Source organism: Schistocerca piceifrons, chromosome 1 (genome assembly GCF_021461385.2).
Source record: "Schistocerca piceifrons isolate TAMUIC-IGC-003096 chromosome 1, iqSchPice1.1, whole genome shotgun sequence".
NCBI lineage: Eukaryota > Metazoa > Arthropoda > Insecta > Orthoptera > Acrididae > Schistocerca > Schistocerca piceifrons.
The window spans coordinates 1,201,710,671-1,201,735,752 of NC_060138.1; the positions used below are offsets into that span (position 1 = coordinate 1,201,710,671).

Here is a 25,082-nt window from a genome sequence, read left to right on the forward strand (position 1 = left end):
CGTCTTTTCTTTATTTGTGTGTGAGGAATGTTTCCTGAAAGTTTGGCCGTACCTTTTCGTAACACCCTGTATATGTGCCTATAAATATTGTATGTAGTTATGTGTGTGTGTGTGTGTGTGTGTGTCTTCACCTCCTACTGTTATTGTGGTTTTCAGTCCAGAGACTGGTTGGATGCCGCTCTCCATGCTACTCTATCCTGTGCAAGGTGCTTCATCTCCCAGTACCTACTGCAACCTACATCCTTCTGAATGTGTGAAGTGTATTCACATCTTGGTCTCCCTCTATGAGTTTTACCCTCCACGCTGCCCTCCAATACTAAATTGGTGATCCCTTGATGCCTCAGAATATGTCATAACAGGCGATCCTTTCTTCTAGACAAGTTGTACCACAAATTTCTCTTCTCCCCAATTCTATTCAGTACCTCCTCATTAGTTATGTGATATACCCATCTAGTCTTCAGCATTCTTCTGTAGCACCACATTTCGAAAGCTTCTATTCTCTTCTTGTCTAAACTATTTATCGTCCGCATTTCACTTCGATACATGGCTACACTCGATGCAAATACTTTTAGAAACGAGTTCCTTACATTTAAATCTATACTCGATGTTAACAAATTTCTCTTCTTAAGAAATGCTTTCCTTGCCATTGCCAGTCTACATTTTACATCCTCTCTACTTCGATCATCATCAGTTATTTTGTTCCCTAAATAGCAAAACTCATTTACTGCTTTAAGCATCTCATTTCCTAATCTAATTACCTCAGCATCATCCCATTTAATTCGACTACTTTCCATTATCCTCCTTTTGCTTTTGTTGATGTTCATCTTATATCCACCTCTCAAGACACTGTCCATTCCGTTCAGCTGCTCTTCCAGGTCCTTTGATGTCTCTGACAGAATTACAATGTCATCAGTGAACCTCAAAGTTTTTATTACTTCTCCCTGGATTATAATTCCTACTCTGAATTTTTCTTTCGTTTCCCTTATTGCTTGCTCAATACACAGATTTAATAACATAGGGGAGAGGCTACAACCCTGTCTCACTCCATTCCCAACCACTGCTTCCCTTTCATGCCCCTCGACTCTTATAACTGCCATCTGTTTTCTGTACAAATTGTAAATAGCGTTCTGCTCCCCGTATTTTGCCCCTGTCACCTTTAGAATTTGAAAGAGAGTATTCCACTCAACATAATCAAAAGCTTTCTCTAAGTCTACAAATGCTAGAAACGTAGGTTTGCCTTTCCTTAATCTTTCTTCTAAGATAAGTCGTAAGGTGTTCCAACATTTCTACGGAATCTAAACTGATCTTCCTTGAGCTCGGCTTCTACCAGTTCGCGTTAGTATTTTGCAGCTGTGACTTATTAGACTTATTAAACTGATAGTTCGGTAATTTTCACATCTGTCAACACCTGCTTTCTTTGGGATTGGAATTATTATATTCTTCTTGACGTCTGAGGGTATTTCACCAGTCTCATGCACTTGCTCATCAGATGGTAGAGTTTTGTCAGGACTGGCTCTCCCAAGGCAGTCAGTAGTTCTAATGGAATATTGTCTACTCCTGGGGCCTTGTTTCGACTCAGGTCTTTCAGTGCTCTGTTCAACTCTCCACGCAGTATCGTATCTCCCATTTCATCTTCATCTACATCTTCTTCCATTTCCATAATATTGTCCTCAAGAACATCGCCCTTGTATAGACCCTCTATATACCCCTTCCACCTTTCTGCTTTCCCTTCTTTGCTTACAACTGGGTTTCCATCTGAGCTCTTGATATTCATACAAGTGGCTCTCTTTTCTCCAAAGGTGTCTTTAATTTTCCTGAAGGCAGTATCCATCTTACCCCTAGTGAGATAAGCCTCTACATCCTTACATCTGTCCTCTAGTCATCCCTGCTTAGCCATTTTTCACTTCCTGTCGATCTCATTTTTGAGACATTTATATTCCTTTTTGCCTGCTTCATTTACTGCATTTTCATATTTTCTCCTTTCATAAATTAAATTCAATATTTCTTCTGTTACCCAAGGATTTCTACTAGCCCTCGTCTTTTTACCTACTTGATTCTCTGCTGCCTTCACTACTTCATCCCTCAGAGCTACCCATTCATCTTCTACTGTATTTCTTTCCCCTATTCCTGTCAATTGTTCTCTTATGCTCTCCCTGAAACTCCGTACAACCTCTGGTTTAGTCAGTTTATCCAGGTCCCATCTCCTTAAATTCCCACCTTTTTGAAGTTTCTTCAGCTTTAGTCTACAGTTCATAACCAATAGATTGTGGTCAGAGTCCACATATGCTCCTGGGAATGTCTTACAATTTAAAGCCAGGTTCCTAAATCTCTCTCTTACCATTATATAATCTATCTGACACCTTCCAGTATCTCCAGGCTTCTTCCATGTATACAACTTTCTTTCATGATTCTTGAACCACTTGTTAGCTATGATTAAGTTATGCTCTGTGCAAAATTCTACCAGGCAGCTCCCTCTTTCATTCCTTACCCCCATTCGATATTAACCTATTACGTTTCCTTCTCTTCCTTTTCCTACTATCGATTTCATACATCTTGCTCACCAGATGGTAGTGTTTTATCAGGGCTGGTAGTTTAAATTTCCCGTATATACTGTATATAGAAAGTGTTTTAAAATGTTAATATTGTGCATGGAACAAGAAGGAGGAAATTTGGTATTTAAGTTCTTCTATCAAAAATGATTATTGTATGTTACATTTGTAAATAAATCCAGAAGAGAAAAGAGCTTAAGAAAGAAGATACAGCTAAAAAATTGTATTGCAAAGGAAATTGTTACTAATAACCTGTTAGTTAATTTGTTATCTCATTATTATTATTTCCAAACTCTTTCAGTATACAATTTTTGTTTATAATAATTTGTGTGTAACAAATTGTGAACATCTCCCCCTGATGCACACTTGTGTTAGTAAGTTAGTTACATGTTCCATTGATCAATCTCACGGTAACTGTTATGATGTGGAACATGTCAAGTGTATAAGAAATGCATTCATAAATGAGAGCAGTTTTTTCTTCTCTCTTTTTTTTAAGCAGTGAAGAGCCTAGCAACTGAACTAGTTGTAAAGGACGATAAGGCGGAGTTGGAGCTTAAATCATATTTGTCCATAAGGGAAGAGGAGGTGTTTCCCTCCATTTTAAAGTGCTCCCATTTGCTGAGAGACAGAAGGGGTTTCCCGCGAATTTAATGTCACACAAGACTATGTGACCAATATCGACCTAGATCATGATCTAGTCTAGTTGCCTGAGACACACAGATAGGACAGGGGTTCTCGTGGATGACCCTATCAATTGCGGCTGATGCCCAGTGGGAGGGGGATAACCTTGAATATAGCAAATACAAATGAGTAACCTGACAAATGAATCCCTATTATTGACCTTGAGATAATGTCATTTTCCGTTCCTGTCCTGGTATTGCATAACCTTCAAATCGCATCCCTTCAAAGTTGTTACCCTAAGATAAGCGTCGCTTTAAATCTAGAACCCCTTACATACATACTCTCGACATCCTATGTCTCTGACATAACTGTGTCGGAAACTGTCTATAATTGCAATGTTGCCCGGTTTCTGCAAGAAGCGAATATACAGATAGAAGTCAGATGCAAATATTCAACAGTGAGAAAGTGTGTAAAAAGATTAGGTTGAACAATAGTCCAATCAAAGAAGGAAAAATTAAGGGAAAAAATTCGTGTAGTCGCAATATTTGCACAATGGGATTGTCGTGAACAACATATACTAGAAATCCTGACCAATGTGTAGTGAGCGGGGAGTGTGAGTGGGGAGGTGTTTAAAGGTCACTTTTTGATGTTTTTCTTGCACATCTCGAAAACCGCGAGTTCTTGTACAAAATAAAACCACATTAAATTTGCTACAAAAAGGGTCCAATTATTTTTTTCTCTAGGTGGTTTCTGTTTTGCACGGAAAATCGGATATTACTAAAAATAGTGTGTTAATGTTATAACATTATTGTTAAATAAAGTGGCTTAAGAACAAATATTGAATAAAAATTAAAATTGTAGAGCAGCCGTGAGTCGTATGTAATTTTCCTTTGTTTTGGCATGTTTCACTCGACTAACGCGAGCATCTTATGAAATTACATAGTCGAGAGCTACATATTACAAATACCGTGCTGTATGTGGAGCTGCCGTATGACGGACAATTAATTAAATAATGAAACATTCGAATTGTGTGTTATCTCTCGCGTGGATAGTCTTTGGTATACTTATCTTTGACAAGCGCGGCAAGAAGCGATTTAGAAATAGTAACCTGTATATGTGATGTTCGTTGTGAAACTGTGTTACTGTAACAGCCGACATGTCCTTGTGTGAGTCTCAAGAGAATGTGAACATATATTTTGTTATTCCTCGACAATGTTCGTCGGAGGAATCGTGTTCAAATGATATGAAGTCCGCGTACACGGTAATGAACCCAGCTTAAACATTGTCACATTATTCAAAAGAATGTTAGCGTTTAGACCTGTGCGTAGAATAATACAATTAATTGTAATAATACAAGCAGCCCTTGTTGCTCCTTGTTCCTCCATGTAATACCTCAGTTTATTTTCTAGTTACCGGTTGTCTGAGACGTTAACAACCGAAAGTAGCTGTAAAGGACAAAATTAGGGTGTAGAAATAAAAGTTTAAGAAGCACAGTTATTGCCTTTGCTTAAATGGCTCCAACGGTACATTGTTTGCTTTCATTTTTGCGTTTGAGACCCACATTGCTACTGAGAAATAATTCGTTATTTGAAATTAAAATGCTCTGTAGATCCCAGTGCTGCGCCACTAACTGCTTACCATTCTTTATTGAATGTATATATTAGCCTTGCTTCGATCTTCTTTAACAGCTATTATTTTTATTGGGCTAATCTACTGTTACTTCCTGACAGAGTTCCACAATCTGCGTGGAAGATTTGTTTTCATTCAGTGTTTGCGCTCTGTAAGATTTCAAACAGCCCCTTAATAAATAAAAAGATTTCAGAAATGAAAATATCTGGAAGAGAGTGACAGTTTTTCTTATGTGTAGGCCACAGAGGATTATAACAGTCCTCACAGATCAGCTGTTTATCAGCTTTACTTACGTGTCGTTGCCAACAACAGTGTATATGAATCTATTCGAAAGAACGTTAGTGATATGCCTGCTCGTATATTTTTGTCGTAATTCCGGGGAATTTGGACTTTATACATATTTTTTTGGTTGTGGCTTATTGAGGACCACATGGAAAAAAATTCCTCTTTTATCCTTTCTCTCCAGTAGCTTTTCATTGTTTCCCAGTGTAGTTCTTGGATTCATCTGTCCGTGTTGCACCTGTCTTTTTGTTTCTCTGCTGGAAGGCCTTGAAGCTTTTTACAATTGCTCTGAACATTTCTTTTTCATATTTCTTACCTCTTTCTTTCCATTTCCTGTAGGTCTGCTGTAACTTCTTTGATACATGTCACTAATGTTTGTGGGTTTCTGCCAGAAAAGCTAAAAATTCTTGTTGTTGTTGTTTTCCCTCCTAGACGTGTTTTAGGTGTTCATAGAGTACACCTCTTTTTCTCGTTTTCTGATACTCTATTATGACATGAACTTATTTATTGCTCCTTAATTTTAATTGCTCATTCCTGGTCCCAAGCTTTCCCTGAGTCTCTCCCTTTCCTCCCCCCCCCCCCCCCCCCCCCCTACCAAACTGTTTTGCTGTAGGCTAGGCTATTTAACGAAAAGCATTATGAAGCATAAACGCATTCTTGTCTAATGTCATGTTGTACCGCTAGAGTTTTGTTTTTAACCCTTTCAGACCCGAATTTTTTCTGGAGGAAGGAAAATTTTTTTAAATACTGTAATGGACTTGGATGATTTTTTAATGATTTTAGAAGCAACATTTATAAAAAGATGTGTTGCCATTTTCGAAAAAAATTTTGTACACATTTGTGTACACTGGGTCTCAATCAACACTGAAATCATAGCAGATAAAACTAATTTATTTAAACATTACACATAAATTTGAAATCATTTACACACAAAATACATGCGAAATTCACCATAGTTTTAATTAAAAATGAAGTGACTCAGGAATTGTGTTCATTATGTGGTTCTAATTGACATGAAATGAACGGAAACAGTTTTTTTTCCTTTGACAAACAAAGATGTACATTACAGTTTTCATATTTATTCATGAATGTCCCTTGCATCCCGGAAATTTGCACCTGGTAGGCAGTGCACCACTTTCATGAAGAGGCAAGTGTTGTTCCATCAAACTGATTCTCTTCAGGAGGCCTAGTTTCTTCTCGTCGTCTTTGAACAGGTGTATCTGGAGGTGTGGCAGATGGTCGGCCTCATTTTCTATTCGAGGTATCCTGTTAGGGATGGCAGTATATATAGGCCGAACATTATAGAACTTGTCTTTATTGTCTGCTGGTATAGCCATGTTGTTAACAAGATGTGAATTTGTTCTGAGTTGGTAGAATCTATTTCTAGGCATACTGTCCAAGAATAATTGCATTTTCAATGTTGTGTCCCAATACATTCGGACTCTAGGAAATTTTAGAGTTCCCATAATTATATGAAGCCCAAACAAGATTTGGAGTTCCGCTGGTGTAGTTTGTTTGAAATTGCTAATTGTTCCACTCTGCCATGCATATATATTGGCCACGACATCTTGGTAGATGATTGTTGCAGTGTCTGTGTGTTTATGAGTTGCATTTTTTCATATGACTTGCCAAGCCAATGGCAGCACGGCATCTCTAGCCGCAATTGTCACAAGTGTATCTGGCTGCTGAGGCAGGAGCAGTGGTAGCATTGTGAAGCTTTTTCTACCTTAATCTGTCTAACAAGCCTTCATCATGCTTCGACATTCCAGATGATATATCATCACACCACTCTGGTCTCATGTTAGCCTGTGCCTCCCATCTGTTTGTGTCGATTCCAAAGCTGTCCATATCTCGTTTACAGGAGTCCTTGAACCTCAATACAGGACGTCCTACAGGTCTTTTGGCTATAGGGATCTCTCCAAGCATCACCTCATGTGGTAATCTGTCAGGATCCATTCGGTGGACGTGTCCCAGCCAGCGGAGTCGTCTCTGCTTCAAGATAGCTGACATACTGTTGCAGTTAGTTTTAGATAGACTGCTTCATTGGTCACTCGGTCCTTCCACGTTACTCCGAGGATGGATCTCAGGCACCGCATGTAGAAATCATTAAGGTGATGTTCTTGTTTGGCATAGGTAGTCCATGTTTCCGACGCATGCAAAAGGATGCTGAGGACGCAAGTTTGATATACAAGAATTTTGGTGGCCAAAGAGAGTTTGTTGTTTTTCCAAACACATGTAGAGAGTTTGCCAAAAGTTGTCGCAGCTCTTCCAATGCAAGCATCAATTTCCTTGTCAACAGACATGTTTGATTCTATAGTACATCCAAGAAAGCAGAAGTTATTTACAACTTCCAGAGTAGTGCCATGTAGTGTGATATTCGGCTTTGTGTTAGTACCCTGAACCATAATTACGGTCTTACTGCTGTTTACACTCATCAAGAATAGGTGGCATGCGTGACTAAATCTTGATACTAGCTCTTGCAGCTCTTCTGCGGAGTTCGCGACAATTGCAGGAGTTCGCGAGCGACTATCTCGTAGCGCTTTGTCTTACTCTTCAGAAGACTGACATTGAAATGCCTTCCATCTTTCCTAGTATGCAGATGTACTCCAGCATTGCAATTCTCGAAAGCCACTTGGAGCAGATCCGAGAGGAAAATTCCAAAAAGTGTAGGTGCCGACACACAGGCAAGGCATATAGGTTTTGTCATATCAGCCATAGTACTGAACAGATCATTGGTAATGTACTTGCTAAAATAAGCTGAAGGAGAAAATATTTCCTGTTCTTCAATACATTGTTCCCATTCGTAATATGAATCCAGTATAGAGAGAGGATGATGACGCCACTTGATGTCTTTTTTTCTGGCAAAAAGTATTTTACATCACTGAGCTCATTGTTGGTAAGTGGATCACTGTCTTCAATATCACTATCATTGTCACTGCACACACCACTGTCATTATTTGCAGTTGACTCATCATTGGTTTCTCCCCTGTTTATTTTGTCAGCCCCACTCTGTTTTCCTTCTCTCTTGAAGTACAGTAGAATTCTACAGCAGGAAATCATTCTTCATCTGATGACAAATCGATATCTGACACCTCTCCATTCAGCAGCATCTCTAAAATGGCATCTGCATCTCACTCAGTGTTGAAATACTGTTTCTTCGACATGATCAACAGAACTGAAATATTCATAAATAATAATATCAGTAGTGGTATTTCCCTAAAATAATAATTTACAGTAGACCTAATGACATTGTCATCAACTGGAGCTTCAATGCTATGTCTATTTTCCTAATTGTTGCTCATAACAATACCTAGTAATACTACATATTTCATATATTTTGAATAAATCCCAGTCAGAACTCATAGAATCGTCAGGATAAAAAAAACTGTTCCAACAAGCACTTCATATGAAGGAAACACAAGATACTCAAAGTTATGTAAAACCTTGTTCTTGAGACCTCATGGCTACAATTGTGCACACAGAAAAACATCGCTTCTTTTTGTTGACTAAAACTAATGATTTTGAAATATTGATTGTTGTAATAAATAAATTGAACATTCTACAATGCTCATGCAAAACAACAATACTGGTACTCAACTATACTGTGGGTTGTAGCTTACCAAAGACTACCAGGTACTTTCAAGGTCACCAACTGCTTTGCACTGCTACATTAATCTGTTGATATGTTTATAGTGCTGCACAACAGATGGCAGCACTTGTGCATGGTGAAAAGAATGAACATTCACAAATGTGTACATCAGCTCCAAATTGAGGAAAAATATTTCAATTGCAGTTAAGACGTCGTGAAAATTAATGTAGGCCTACACAATTGTAACCACAGGGTCTGAAAGGGTTAAGGACGAGGATTTATTATTAGGTTACATAACTAAAAGTTCAGTGAAAAGCCACTTCCATTTTTCCATGTCATTGCTAAGTTAACATGTTATCTAAAGCGTTCAGTTGTATTATTTCACTTAAGTTTTTAAATTTTGTGGTCATTTTTATTGTTTCATAATCAGCTTCCATATTATTGGTGCCTTCTTTGCATCTGTCATGCACTGGTTTTTCAGATTGGGTTGGTTAGATTTACTTTCATTCCAATTGATCCGTATTGAAGAGGTCCTCCAGGATGTAGAACATGTCAGAAAAACAATACATGACAAATACAGGGTTATTACAAATGATTGAAGTGATTTCACAGCTCTACAATAACTTTATTACTTGAGATATTTTCACAATGCTTTGCACACACACACAAAAACTCAAAGTTTTTTTAGGCATTCACAAATGTTCGATATGTGCCCCTTTAGTGATTCGGCAGACATCAAGCCGATAATCAAGTTCCTCCCACACTTGGCGCAGCATGTCCCCATCAATGAGTTCGAATGCATCGTTGATGCGAGCTCACAGTTCTGGCACGTTTCTTGGTAGAGGAGGTTTAAACACTGAATCTTTCACATAACCCTACAGAAAGAAATCGCACGGGGTTAAGTCGGGAGACCGTGGAGGCCATGACATGAATTGCTGATCATGATCTCCACCACGACCGATCCATCAGTTTTCCAATCTCCTGTTTAAGAAATGCCGAACATCATGATGGAAGTGCGGTGGAGCACCATCCTGTTGAAAGATGAAGTCAGCGCTGTCGGTCTCCAGTTGTGGCATGAGCCAATTTTCCAGCATGTCCAGATACACGTGTCCTGTAACGATTTTTTCGCAGAGGAAAAAGGGGCCGTAAACTTTAAACCGTGAGATTGCACAAAACACGTTAAGTTTTGGTGAATTTCGAATTTGCTGCACGAATGCGTGAGGATTCTCTACCGCCCAGATTAGCACATTGTGTCTGTTCACTTCACCATTAAGATAAAATGTTGCTTCATCACTGAAAACAAGTTTCGCAATGAACGCATCCTCTTCCATGCGCTGTTGCAACCGCGCCGAAAATTCAAAGCGTTTGACTTTGTCATCGGGTGTCAGGGCTTGTAGCAATTGTAAACGGTAAGGCTTCTGCTTTAGCCTTTTCCGTAAGATTTTCCAAACCGTCGGCTGTGGTACGTTTAGCTCCCTGCTTGCTTTATTCGTCGACTTCCGCAGGCTACGCGTGAAACTTGTCCACACGCGGTCAACCGTTTCTTCGCTCACTGCAGGCAGACACGTTGATTTCCCCTTACAGAGGCATCCAGAAGCTTTAAACTGCGCATACCATCGCCGAATGGAGTTAGCAGTTGGCCGATCTTTGTTGAACTTCGTCCTGAAGTGTCGTTGCACTGTTATGACTGACTGATGTGAGTGCATTTCAAGCACGACATAAGCTTTCTCGGCTCCTGTCGCCATTTTGTCTCACTGCGCTCTCGAGCGCTCTGGCGGCAGAAACCTGAAGTGCGGCTTCAGCCGAACAAAACTTTATTAGTTTTTCTACGTATCTGTAGTGTGTCGTGACCATATGTCAATGAATGGAGCGACAGTGAATTTATGAAATCGCTTCAATCATTTGTTATAGCCCTGTATTTAAAATTCACACAAATAAGCTAATGTACCATTCCACAGGCCGCAAGTGGAATTACCATCATTTTTTAATGAACACTATATGAAAGGATCATTTTACAAATACCAATGCACTGAATTTAAAATAAAAAAATATTTATATATTTATAAGGTAATAAATATGTAATACAACTACTACAATACTCACTTAAACTGAATTTCATTAGTTCTTAAGCTTTTTATGGCTGCTGGCAAGTTATTGAAAATGTGTGTTCTTGAATAATGCACATTTTTTTGTACAAGAGTAAGTGAATTTAAATCCTTGTGAAGATTATTCTTGTTTCTAGTATTGATTCCATGAATTGAGCTGTTGGTTTGAAAAAATGATATATTTTTAATGACAAATTTCATTAAAGAATAAATATATTGGGAAGCAGTAGTTAGTATCCCTAGTTCCCTGAACAGGCTTCTGCAGGATGTTCTTGAGTTCACACCACATAACTCTTACTGCACTTTTTTGTGCCCGGAAAACTTTACCTTGGCCTGATGAATTACCCCAAAAAATTCAGAACAAAAAGAGGATAGGTTCCTTATACAGAAATACGTAAAAAAGTCTAATAAGCATGGGCTCCAAATTGCTCCTGAAGTTGTATGACCACTTATTCGTCTTCAATACGATAAAACAGATCTCATTTACTGCACAGTCTTAACTTTCCATATTTTGAGAGGAGGCAGTATTGATAAAGGAAAATGTTCAGTAAACATGGGGTCTAGGATGCATGCTTAAAGAGCTGTGATCACTCGTTCGTATTTGCTTGTGTGAAATATATCTCTTCTGCTGAACAAAATGCTCTAAGCTCCGAAAATAAACATTTTAGAGCCACTTTTTACTAGACCTTTTTTCTTGTTTTGGCCCATACTACCTTCTCCCAAAATATGAAAAGCAAAGACCTTGCTGTAGAAGGGATGTTCATAATATTGAAGATGAAAAAGTGCTCATCTCTCAGGTTGCCCTCTTTCCTCCCAATTATGATTTTTTTACATTTATTCTTCTGTTCTTTTCCTAATTAGGCCTTCCTTATTGAGTACACAACTGAGTGCTGTGGACAATCCATTGCCATATCTTACACTAGTTTTGTTCTTAAAAGCTGTGGTGATTTTATGTCAAATTCAGTTTTGTATTTTTAATGTCTAATATGATTGCAACTAATTTGTCAACTCCAGATTCTTTTTTAGTACGTTGGATGATAATTCTCTATCAGTCTAATCGTATGCTCTTTTGAAGTCTTAAAGTGTTACATAAAGGCTTTTGGCTCTCATTCTTCAATGCCTTATTAAATCTTCTGCATGTAAAATGTTTTAATTCGCCCTACGTGCTCTCCTAATTGCTGATCTTGTGGGCTTTCAGTTGATGTTGTATTTGTTTTGAAAGCATTTTGTAAGTCATTAGTAAGAAGGAATTTCCTGTATAGTTACTGGGGTCTCCTTTTTTTTGAACTGTTTTCCAGTCTTCTAGTCTAGTTTCTGTATCCCAGACTTCCTGAAAAAAATCTATGTTGCTTCCTGACTGTCCTAACATGTGCAATGTTCCACATTTCACCAGATATTGAATCTTGTTTCATTCTTCAGATCTATAATGATATGTTAGATTTATGCTGTGCTGGAAGGTTCTGAGTTTTTGGAAGCGCATGCAGGATTTTGTTCTATAAAGTTGGTTCTTCACGATATAAGTTCTTCAAATAGCTTGCTAGTATTTAAAGGTTCTCTTGATTCTTTGGGCGTTATTTTCCTTCTTCAGTTTTGAATGCAATGATGTGTGTGCATACTTTCGAAAGGCCGCACATGCAGCAGCGCTGTGTCGTCCACAGAGGGCGCCTCGGCCTCAGTTCTTTATGTGTATTCCTACAGCTCTTTATATACATAATTGGTTTCTGCTGAGTGTTACTTAAATACTGTGTTCAGGTTGTTAATGCTCCTGTGGAATAAAGCTGTGTGTTCAGTCTGTTGGTTGTATACTTAATTACAACATGATTGGCAACAAGTGGGTCCTGTTCTCTTTGCAAATTTCTACTCTGGGTGGTCCACGATGTATTCTCACTATGGCTGATGGTGTTACAGAGGACATTTTAAGTTGGTTGGTCAAACAGCTAGAAACAGGTACCTGAATCATTGGCTTCTGTTTTGTCTAGTCAGCATGCTCCTCAGTCTGTGTCACCTTTGTTTTGCCCTCCACAGCACACATGGTTTATCCACCTTTCTTTTCTACATATGATGAGATTGTCGAGGAATGGGATGTTTACGACAAAACTTTCTTGCGTTTGGGATGGTTGACACTATTTTGTCACACCTTGTTCATTTTGTGGATATCACCAATGTCAACCCCCCACCCCTGTGGGTTTGTTGGTTAGAATAAGCTTGTGGTATTCCTGCCTGTCGTAAGAGGCGACTAAAAGGAGCCTCAAATGTTTTGGCGTACATTTGATAGTCCCCTCTCGGGTTTGACCTCCATATTTCCAAATTCTTCCGAAGAGCGAGTCAATTGGGGAAGGGCACCTTACGTGGTGCATTGTGTCCATCGTGCCTTGAGACCTTTAGCCAGCTTTCTCGTTGTCGCATTGCCATCCTGCTTGTTCTCCATATCTTGGGTGAGGATACATGCCTGGGTGCGATTTCCACCATGCGCTGTGCAGTGTTGCTTTTTGCGGAGACAACGACCGTGGACTTCCTTGCACCTAATATCCAGCACGGTAGCCTGTCTGTTGTGGTGGGGCTACCATGTATCCTGTTGGTTGTAGCCCCCTGACAACACAGGGATCGCTCTGCTGATACCTGCACCATTAACTCTCCATGTATGCCAAGGAGTAGATGCCTATCTCCCTGGGGCATTGGGACTCCCAGCAGTGGTCATCCTGCCAGATGGCCCTTGCTGGGGCTGGGTGGTGCCTGTGGGGAGGGCCCTTGGTTGGAGTGGGTGGCATCAGGGCGGATGACCCGCAATGAAGCGTGATACATCAGTTCTTGCTGGTGGCCAGCCAACAGTAGTCTCTAAGCGTTCTCGGGCTCAGTTCAACTGTCAGAAATACAATCCCAAATCATTCCCCTCAGTGACACTTACTCACCTTGGTTCCTAGTTTGTACGAGAGGTGATGGGAAGTCTTACATGGCAACAAAGCCTCAATTAATTCTTCGTAGAACATTTAGAGGACAAGTTTCGGGAGGTGGAGGGCTTGTCCAAAATGTGCTCTGGGTCAGTATTTGTAAAAACGGCATCCTCTGCCCAGTCACAAAGGTTACTTGTTCGTGACAAGTTGGGGGGATGTTTCAGTTACCACCACGCCCCATAAGAGTTTAAATATGGTCCAGGGTATTATTTTCCATAGGGATCTCCTTTTGCAGTCTGATGACAGGCTGCGCACCAATTTAGAACGTCGATGTGTTCATTTCGTCTGGCATGTTCATCGGGGACCGAAAGATAATAAGATTGCTACCGGTGCCTTCATCTTGGCCTTCGAGGGTGATACATTACCGGAGAAGGTAAAGGTGACGGTCTACCGCTGCAATGTCAAGCCCTATATCCCTCCCCCAATGCAGTGCTTTAAGTGCTGAAAGTTCGGCCATGTCTTCCCGCTGTACTTCCAGTCTCACATCTCAAAATTGTGGATGCCTATCACATCCCAATACTCCATGTGCCCCGCCTCCCATCTGTGTCAACTGCGGAGAGCATCATTCACTTTGCTCGCCAGACTGCAGGATCTTACAGAAAGAGCGGAAAATCATGGAATATAAGACCCTGGACCAACTGACCTATACTGAGGCTAAGACGAAATATGAATGACTCCATCCTGTGCGCATGACTTCCTCATATGCCGCTACTACGAATTCCAGTTGGCTCACCGAGCCACACAACTCCACATGCCCCCTTGCCCATGGGGGGCACTACCCACCCTGTTGCTCCTGCGCCACCTACCTCAGGAGCAACACCCCTCTACCCATCGGGTACGTCCATCCCCACTTCTAAGACACAGGAGTGTCCAACTTCTTAGGGTCCTCTCACTCGCAAGGGGTCCCTTGGGTCCCTCCCTTCCAGGTTTCCACAAGTGGGAAGGATGATGCCCAGCAGTGGCATAAGTGCTCACAACCAGCTGGTTTTAGGGCTTCGCGATCCTCCTCCGTCCCAGAGACTGAATCGGTGAAGCCCTCCCAGCCAGTGAAACCCAAGGAGCAGCGAGAAAAGTCCAAGAACAAGACGTCTAAGATGAAGGAACTTGCGGTGGCACCCACCCCACTGCAAGCTACAAGCTCTGCGTCTGAGGCGAGGTAGATATTCTGGCGTCCGCTGAGGACCTAGATCTCCCCAGACTTTCAGACGCAATGGATGTCACTTGCACAGGCACTCACAGTGGCAGCAGCTGCCCCAGTGGTGTAATCTGCTTCGTCGGTCCCTTCACGCCTTTCTCGGCCATGGACAATGTCATCCTTCAGTGGAACTGCAGTGGTTTTTTCTACCATCTTGCTGAGCTCTGACAACTTCTCAGCTTTCACCCTTTCCTCTGCATTGCTCTTCAGGAAACTTGGTTTCCAGCGATGCGAACACCCGCCCTCCGTGGCTATCGGGGTTATTATAGGAAACGGGCAGCTTATGAGAGGGTATCTGGTGGCGTCTGCATCTATGTCGTTCACTCCCTTTACATAGTGTCTGTCCCTCTACAAACATCTTTAGAGGCTGTCGCTGTTCGGGTGTGGACGCCTCTGGCTGTTACTGTCTGCAGTCTCTACCTTCCACCGGATGGTGATGTCCCGCAGCATGTCCTGTCTGAGCTGATAGCCCAATTGCCGCCACCTTTTCTGTAACTGGGCGACTTCAACACCCATAACCCTCTGCGGGGTGGATCAGTGGCAACAGGTCGAGCCAGCATCGTTGAGCAAGTATGGGCACAGCCCGACCTTTCTCTTTTAATTACTGGTGCTTTCACACAATTCAGTGTGGCGCATGGCATGTACTCGGCCATCGATCTTTCGATCTGCAGCCCTAGCCTATTACCATCTGTCGAATGGAGTGTGCATGACGACTTGTGTGGTAGTGACCACTTTCCGATCTTTCTGTCACGGCCTCAGCGTCACTCTTCTGGGCGCCCTGCAGATGGGCTATGAATAAGGCTGACTGGGACTTGTTTCAACTCCATTGCCACTATTGAGCCTGTTTCCAATGGCACCATCAGTGCTGTGGTTCACTCAGTCACCACCAGCATCGTTACTGCCGCAGAATCTTCCATTCCCTGTTCTTCTGGGTCCCCTCGGTGGAAGACTGTGCCTTGGTGGTCACCCGAGATCGCTGAGGTGATTAAAGATCGCAGGCGGGCACTCCAGTGTCACAAGCGGCATCCCTCATTGGAGCACCTCATCGCCTTGAAATGGCTCCGTGCGCGAGCCCGCCGCCTCATTCGCCAACGCGAGCAGGAGTGCTGGGAAATGTATATCTCCACCAGCCATGAGGTAAGGCATTGGGAGCAGGGGTTGTGTAACGATGGACGAGTATATTGTGTAGGTTCGGCGGATGGTGGAATACCATGGTAGGAGGGGTGGGAAGGATAGCGGGTAGGACATTTCTAATTTCAGGGTACGACGAGAGGTAATCTAAACCCTGACAGAGAATGTAATTCAGTTGCTCCAGTCCCGGATGGTACTGAGTTACGAGGGGGAATGCTCCTCTGTGGCTGGACTGTGGGACTTTGGGAGGTGGTGGGAGACTGGAAAGATAAGGCACAGGAGATACGTTTTTGTACAAGGCTGGGAGGCTAATTACGGTCAGTGAAGGCTTCAATGAGTCCCTCAGTATATTTAGAGAGGGACTGCTCGTCACTGCAGATGCGATGACCATGGGTGGCTAGGCTGTATGGAAGGGACTTCTTGGTATGAAACGGGTGGCAGCTGTCGAAGTGGAGCTATTGCTGGTGGTTAGCAGGTTTCATATGGATGGAGGAACTGATGTAGCCATCTCAGAGGTGGAGGTTAACATCTAGGAAGGTGGCTTGTTGGGTTGAGTTGGACCTGGTGAAGCAAATGGGGCTGAAGTTGTTGAGGTTCTGGAGGAATGTGAATAAGGTGTTCTCACCTTCAATCCAGATAGCAAAGATGTCATCAATGAATCTGAACCAGGCGACGGGTTTAGGATTCTGGGTTTTTAGGAAGGATTCCTCTAGATGGCCCATGAATAGGTTAGCATACGATGGTGCCATGCGGGTGCCCATAGCCGTACCGCAGATCTATTTGCAGGTAATGCCTTCAAAAGAGAAGTAATTGTGGGTGAGGATATAGTTAGTCATGGAGACTAGGAAGGAGGGTGTTGGTTTGGAATCCATAGGGCATCTGGAAAGGTAGTATTCAATAGCAGTAAGGCCATGAGCATTAGGAAAATTAGTGTACAGGGAGGAGGCATCAATAGTGACGAGCAGAGCACCATGTGGTAAAGGGACAGGAACTGTGGAGAGTCGGTTGAGGAAATGGTTGGTATCTTTTATATAGGAGGATAGGTTCCGGGTAAGTTACAATAAACTAACAGAGTATTCCTAGTCTTGGTCAATTCTCTGCCCCAGTAACCTACGAGTCAGAAGTCCGATCACTATTTGGATTAGATGCTTTTAAGCTGTTTAGTTTCACCTCTTCAGATAACTTGAAATTAGCGTCTAAACAAGCTCCTTAGATGCGTTAAGTTTTGAATTTTTCTCTTTGTTCTCTTATGAATTGGGGTGTGCCAAAAATTTTCAAGCACACATTATCGTGAAGCGTTCTGCTCAGCCTCCTTTTCTTCTGGGCCCGTCTGGTCTCAATGGCACTCAGGGAACAAGCCAAAGATGCCTCCAGGAATCTGGTGTTTGGTCTATTACTTCAAGTGAATGGTCTGCCCCCTTAGTTATAGTAAAGAAACCATTCAGCCTGTTGTGCCTCTGCAGCAATTTTAAAGTTTCTGAAATGCTCAACCTATAGTGGATACATACCCGATACCACATCTGGATGAACTCTTTGCAAAGTTATCAGGTGGTGAATATGTCTCAAAAACTGACTTCTCAGATGCTTGTTTACAACACCCTGTAGATACAGAGACAAGTCTATCAGTTCTGCATACCCCTTTTGTGCTGTACCAATATTTATGGTTGCCTTTTGGAGTCATGAGTGCTCCCACTATTTTTGAACAACTTGGAGCATCTGTGCCAGATTGTGGAAACTACAGTATTTGGATGACATTGTAGTTCCCTGTGCCTTCTATGAGAAACATTTTAAAAATCTCCCTACCCTTTTTTTTATTTCCTTCAAGTGGCTGAGATAATGTGTAATTGAGAAAAATGTCAATTTTTTCAACCTTCTGTCGTTTATCTTGGGCTTGAATTTTCTTGAAGGGGTCGCAAATCCCTGCAACAACATGTTTCTGCTATTGTATTGCTTCCTTGCCCTGTGTCAGTTGAAGAACTTCAGGTCTTTTAGGCAAAGTCGCCTACTACCATAAATTTTTGCCTGGGGCAGTGACAGTCCTGCAGCTGTTACATCGATCGCTGCACAGATGGTCTCAGTTTTGCTGGTTTCTGGCTTGTGACACCACGTTTTCCACCATTAAGACCATTTGAGTCGGCTCCCAGCTTAGTAATGGACCAACCAGGCCTTCACTTGGTCCTTGTGATGGACACAATACATGTTGGGGGTGGTACTGGTTCATAGATGTCACGATGGCTCCGAGTGGCCTATTGCATATGCCTCAAAAACGCTGACTACTTCTCAGTCAGAAGCATTGTATATGCTGTAAATACATTCCATGTTTATCTCTGTGGTACCAAATTTCACCTGGTCACGGGTCACAAACGATTGGTTTCCTTGTTCCGTCCTTCTACATCGTTACCAGATAAAGCAGCACATCGCATTCAGTGTTGGGCTCTTTTTCCTTTCATGGTAAAACTGTGAGATTTATTTGTGCCCTACGTATCAATAAGCAAATGCGTACGCTTTGTCCTTCCTGCTGGCTGGTCCGGACTCAGTATTTCATCAGGAGGAATTGCTTTGTATCCACTGCAGATGGTTGATGGTTTATCTGTAACTAGCACACGGATCATGAAGGCTGTAGCTTTGGATCCCATTTTGTGGAAGGTCATAACATTGGTACAACATGGTTGTCCAGATTCCACACCTTCTCGTGTGTTCGACCCCTTTGTAGTTACTATGTATTTAGACATACTCTCTGTTGTGGGTGTTACTCTGCTTTGACATGTATCGTTTGGCCTCTTGGGTAGTGATCTCCTCAGTGCTTCCTTCGGAAGTTCTCTGTTTATTACATGCAGGTCATTGGAATTATCACAAACGAAAGTGTTGGCCCGTCAACACATCTTTTGGCCTGGCTTGGACTGTAATGTTACCCACCTGGTTGCCTCCTGTTCAGTGTGCAAAACACCAAGCAGCGCCCAGAGCGTCGTCATCCCTTGGCCTGCGCTGTGGCATACATGGGATTGTAGAAGTGTGGATGATGTGGACGTTAGTCCCCATTGCTCAGCTGGAGAAGTGCAAGTCTTCTTCGTCTCATCTCGCGAGGAATGGATGCGTTTGGTCACTCCCTTCCCAGGTTCCTACTAGTGCCAAAGCTGATGCCTGCCAGTGGCTGAAGCAACCACAGGTAGCTGGTTGTAGAGCTTCACGCTCCTCCTCAGTCCCTGAGACTGAATCAGTGAAGCCCTCCCAGCCGGACAAACCTAAGGAGGACCCAGATCTCGCTGGGCCCTCTCACACAATGAATATCGATTGCACAGGTACTGATCTGGTGACCCTGAGGTGTAACTGGCTCATTGAATGTTCCATGCCTTCCCAGTCTCATGATCATGTAATCTTCCAGTGGAAGTGCGGCGGTTTTTCCACCACCTGGTTGAGCTACAGCAACTGTTAATCTTTACACCTGCTTTCTGCATTGCCCTTCAGGAAACCTGGTTCCCGGCAATGCGGACCCCTGCTCTCTGCAGCTATTAGTGTTGCTCTCTGCAGCTATAAGTGATATTACAGGAACCGTAGCAACTATAATAGTGTTAGGTGGGGTTTGCATCTATGTTCTGAACTCAGTATGTAGTGAACCTGTGCCCCTTCAAACCCCCCTTGAAGCTCTGGCTGTCAAAATGACGACGACGCAGGAAATAACTGTCTGCGATGTATATCTTCCTCCAGACGTTGCAGTGCCCCTGAAGGTATTGACTGCCCTGATTGATCAGCGCTCTAAACCTTTTCTACTTTTGGGAGATTTTAACACCCGTAACCCTGTTGTGGGGTGGTGCCTGCTTGCTGTTCGAGGTAGGGAGGTCGAAAATTTGCTGTCACAACTCGACCTGTGCCTCTTAAATACAGGTACCCCCATATATTTCAGTGTGGCACATGGCACACATTCGGCACTGATCTCTCGGTTTGCAGTCCTGGCCTTCTCCCATCTGTCCACTGGAGAGCACATGATGACCTGTGTGGTAGTGACCACTTCCCCATCTTCCTGTCACTCACCTGATGTCATACCCATGGACACCTACCCAGATAGGCTTTAAACAAGCCAGACTGGAAAGCCTTCACTTCTTGCTGTCACCACTAAATCTCCGCCACATGGTGCCATCGATGTTGTGGTTGAGCAGGTCACCATAACGCTCCTTTCTGCAGCCTAAAATGCGATCCGTTTTCTTTGGGTGCCCCCCCCACAGAAGACAGTCCTTTGGTAGTCGCCGGAAGTCGCTGAGGCAATTAAAGTGTGTCAGTGAGCTCTACAGCAACAAACGACAGCCTTCCCTAGACCACGTAATAGCCTGTAAGCAATTCCATGCCCACGTTTGCCAGCTTATAAAGCAACGGAAACAGAAGTGTTGTGAGAGGTGAGTGTTGACCATTGGGTGCCATATGTACCTTCCCAAGTCTGGACGAAGGTCCGGCGTCTTTTTGTGTACCAGACCCCAACAGGTGTCCCTGGCATTAACATAAATGGCGTGTTATCTACTGACGCAAACGCAATTGCTAATGACTTTGCTGAGCCCTATGCTCTAGCCTGTGTGTTGGAGAACTACCCCACCCTTTTGCACCCTTAAACGGCAGGTGGAAAGGAAAGTCCTCTCATTCACTTCACGCCACAGTGCACTCTATAACACTCCATTTACAGAGTAGGAACTTCTCAGTGCCCGGCCAGATCAGATAGACAGTCAGATGATTAAACATCTCTCGTTTGACTACAAGCGACATTTCCTCATCATCTTCAGTCGGATCTGGTGAGATGGCGTCTTTCCATCGCAATGGCGGGAGAGCACCATCATTCCGATGCTCAAACCTGGTCAAAACCCGCTTGGTGTGTAAGCCATGGCTGGCTCATGTTATGTGTTGGATTAAACCTTGGTTGCTATCATGTGTTTAGTCTCCCGCAATTATGCTCTCTCTCTCTCTCTCTCTCTCTCTCTCTCTCTCTCTCTCTCTCTCTCTCTCTCTCTGTGTGTGTGTGTGTGTGTGTGTGTGTGTGTGTGTGTGTGTGTGTGTGTGTGTCAGCAGCGGTGTGTATCGCTATTTGCACCTTGTACTATCTTTGGCCTGGCGCTTATAGTTCCGGCTGTGCGGTGTGCGAGCAGTTGTTCAGTTGGCGGGGAGCGGTGAGCAAATCACTGAGACGCGTAGTTTGGCCGAGGTCGCTGGCGGCATCCATGCGGCGTCAGAATGTGTTGTGCTGTTCCCATTGCTACGAGGTCCGTGGCTCACCGATCCTGGACGTGAAGGTTGAGTTTTGACTTAATCTACCAGCAAGACTGTTCACATTGTGTCATTTGGATTACATTGTCGGCTGTTGGGACATTCCCGTGAGCAATGTGCGTTTTAAGTTGTCAAATTTTAGTCACCCTCTGGTGGAGTTTTTGTACTTAGTTATTTTGGATTGAAGTGCACCAGCGGAATCTTCTGCCTTCTGGCCATTAACGTTCCGGTTACCTGCCATGGCTATTGACGTAAATTCAGGCAGTGTATTTTCGTCGTCATGTTGTCACTGTCCAGCACGGTGTGTAGTTTGACAGCTGAATGTATAACTGGTTGTGGGAGCCAATGCTTTCTACGTTGTTTCATTGAACTCCCTGTTGAGCGCTGGTCGAGTGGAGCAGAAGTTACCTTGTCGGTGCGTTCTTTGACTGACTGTTCATTCGGTTGTCGTCGGATCGAGAATGGTTGGGCCGTCTGTCTGTCTCACTTAAGCGTCGTTAGTGTTTGAATTCCAGGCCAACCCTTGGAAACTTCTGAGTGCCGTTGGGTGTAGTGCCTTTTCTCATTTGTTCTTGTTTGTATTTGTATGGCTTCTAGCCGATTGTTCAATTAATGTTGTTTTGCCCTTAAGGTGTAAGATTGTTTGGGCCTTCAGCCTAATTGAAAGAACTGATTGAAGATAAGGACTTCTGCCTTTTAAATTCCTGATTTTGGTTTGAGTCTTAAGTTATTGGCTTTCAGCCGATTTTAGATTAAGGTGGTCTTGCCCTTAAGGCATGAGATTGTATTACGCATTCAGCCTGTAATTAAGTTCCAAAAATTAATGCTGTGTTTTTTTAAAAAAATTCTTGGCTCTTGTAATCTTTGGTGAAATAAATAGTTTTATGTTGGACTGTAACTGAAAGTCACTTATTTTGGCCCCTTTCCACAATTTAAACTACCTGTCCTGTCCTGCGGGTTTAGCAGGGTGTATCAATGTGGATAGCTACCAGCCCTTCAGCCTCACCATCTTTCTTTGTAAGCTGCTGGAATGTATGGTGTGTTGGCGGTTGGGTTGGGTCCTGGAGCCACATGGCATATTGGCTCCATGTCAGGGCAGCTTCCGTCAAAGTCACTCTACCACTGATAATCTTGTGTCCCTCGAGTCTGCCATTCGAACAGCCTTTTCCAGATGCCAGCATCTGGTTGCCGTCTTTTTTGACATACTTAAAGCATAAAACATGACCTGGCGACATCAGGTCCTTGCCACATTGTAAAAGTGGAGTCTCTGGGGCTCGCTCCCGAGAACTTCCTGTCACTCTGTACTTCCCATGCCAAAGTCGGTGCCTCCCGTAGCCCCCCTCCCCCCCCCCCCCCCCCCCTTATTCAGGAGAATGGCGTTCCACAGTTCTCCATATTGAGTGTGTCTCTATTTTTAGTGGCTATTAATGGTCTAGCAGCAGCTGTAGGGCAGCAGGTGTCACCTACTCTGTATGCGGATGACTTCTGCATTTCATACTGCTCCTCCAGCACTGGTGTTGCTGAGCGGCACATACAGGGAGCCATTCACAAGGCGCAGTCATGGGCTATAGCCCACGGCTTCCATTTTTCAGCCACGAAGTGATGTGTCGTGCATTTGTCAGCGTCGTGCTGTTCATCCAGAACCAGAACTTTACATTAATGAAGATCCACTCACAGTAGTGGAAACATATTGATTCTTGGGGCTGGTTTTCGATGCCTGATTGACTTGGCTACCTCACCTTCATCAGCATAAGCGCAATTGCTGGTAGCACCTCAATGCCCTCCGCTGCCTCAGCAACACCAACTGGGGTGCAGATTGCTCTATGCTGCTGCGGCTCTACAGAGCCCTTTTTCAATCCTGCCTTGACTATGGGAGTCTGGTTTACAGTTCAGCGGCACCCTCAGCGTTAGTTTTACTCGACCCGGTGTACCACTGTGGCATTCGCCTAGTGATGGGAGCTTGTAGGAAGAGTCCGGTGACCAGTGTTCTGGTGGAGGCCGAAGTCCCTCTGTTGAAGATTAGGCGCGTACAACTGCTCGCCAGTTACGTTGCACATGTTTGTAGTTCACCTGCAGATCCAAATTACTGAATCCTTTTCCCAACCACGGTGGTTCAACTCGCGCTTCGGCGGCCCAAGTCAGGGCTTACCGATAGTGATTCGCATCTGGTCGCTTCTGTCTCAACTGGTGTCCTTCCCTTTACAACCTCTCCTCGAGGTCCATTCACGTACACCTCCATGGTGTACACCTAGGCCACAGATTCTTCTGGACCTTTCGCATGGCCCTAAGGACTCAGTTAACCCTGTGGCTCTCCGCTATCACATGTATCTGAGCCATGAAGTGGTTTACACTGACTGCTTAATGGCTGACGGTCACATAGGCTTTGCGTATGTTCATGGAGGACGTATTGAACAGCACTCCTTGCCAGATGGCTGCAGTGTTTTCACTGCAGAGCTAGTGGCCATATCTTGTGCTCTTGAGTACATCCACTCATGCCCTGATGAGTCATTTCTCCTGTGTAGTGACTCCTAGAGCAGCCTACAAGCTACAGACCAGTGCTACCCTTGCCATCCTTTGGTAGTGTTTATTCAGGAGCCCATCTATGCCCTGGAGTGGTCCCGTCATTCAGTGGTGTTTGTGTGGACCCCAGGTGACATCGGAATCCCAGGCAGTGAACTTGCCGACAGGTTGGCCAAACAGGCCCAAACAGGCTACGCGGAAACCACTTCTGGGAATGGGAATCTCCCAAACTGACCTGTGTTCTGTCGTATACCACAGTGTTTTTCGGCTTTGGGAGACGTAACAACATAACAGTACGCACAACAAACTGCGTGTCATTAAAGAGACTACGAATGTATGGAAGTCTTCCACACAGTCCTCTCACAGGAAATGAGTTGTTCCCTGCCAGCTCCAAATTGGCCATGATTACCTCCTCCAACGTGAGGACCCACCTTGGTGTTGCTGTGGCTTACAAATGATGGTTGTCCACCTCTTGCTGGACTGCCCACTTTTAGCCGCTCTGCAGCGGACTTTTAACTTTCCCAGCAGCCTACCTTCGGTGTTGGGTGACCGTGCCTCAACAGCGGCTTTAGTTTTACATTTTATTTGTGAGGCTGGGTTTTATCATTTGATCTAAGTTTTAGTGCATGTCCTTTTTCCTTCTGTGTCCTGCACCCTAGTGCTTTTAGGGTGGAGGTTATAATGTGTTGCAGAGTGGCTGGCTGTTCTCCTTTTTATTCTCATGGTCAGCCAGCCATGGTAATGTGCTTTGTTTTCATCTCTTCTACATGTTTCTTGCATCGCTGTGGTTTTCTTGTCCGATTTTGTCCATTTTAGTGTTTGTTGCTCTTCTGTCATTCTTGTGGTTTCCTCCTTTTTTCCACTTGTGTTTTGTATGTCTCAATTATTTTACTCCCACCCTTGTGGAATTATTTTAATCGGAACGAGGGACCGATGACCTAGCAATTTGGTGCCTCCTCCCCTCCCCTCCTTTTAAATCAACCAACCAATCCCATCCCATGTGTGTGGAATATATTTAACTTTTATTGGGCTTAGTGATCTGTTTCTGTATGTGCACCCTTTCTAGCTTTTCAGTTGATGCTCTCTCTCTCTCTCTCTCTCTCTCTCTCTCTCTCTCTCTCTCATTTTAAAAAAGATTTGGCTACGTGTTTGTGACTTATAACATTTCCTGTGTTTTTGGCAGTTACTTAAAATATGTGGATGTTAATTTGAGGTTGAAGTCCCTGCATAGGTGTGTGTCATTACCCAATTTTGTTTTTCTTTGGG

The 25,082-nt window shown here is 43.4% G+C and overlaps 1 protein-coding gene across 4 annotated transcripts in view; it reads left to right on the forward strand.

Moving 5' to 3' along the window:
- The first annotated feature begins 4,241 nt into the window (after window positions 1–4,241).
- Window positions 4,242–25,082, forward strand: part of LOC124781688 (DNA topoisomerase 2-binding protein 1-A-like) — a 274,059-nt gene continuing 253,218 nt past the window's right edge. For 3 of the 4 annotated variants that reach the window (XM_047253880.1, XM_047253881.1, XM_047253882.1), the window contains exon 1: window positions 4,242–4,431. In XM_047253880.1, coding sequence (XP_047109836.1) covers window positions 4,327–4,431 — 105 coding nt within the window. In that variant the 5' untranslated portion in view covers window positions 4,242–4,326. The remainder of the gene's footprint in view (window positions 4,432–25,082) is intronic. The other variant, XM_047253883.1, reaches the window with a different exon arrangement.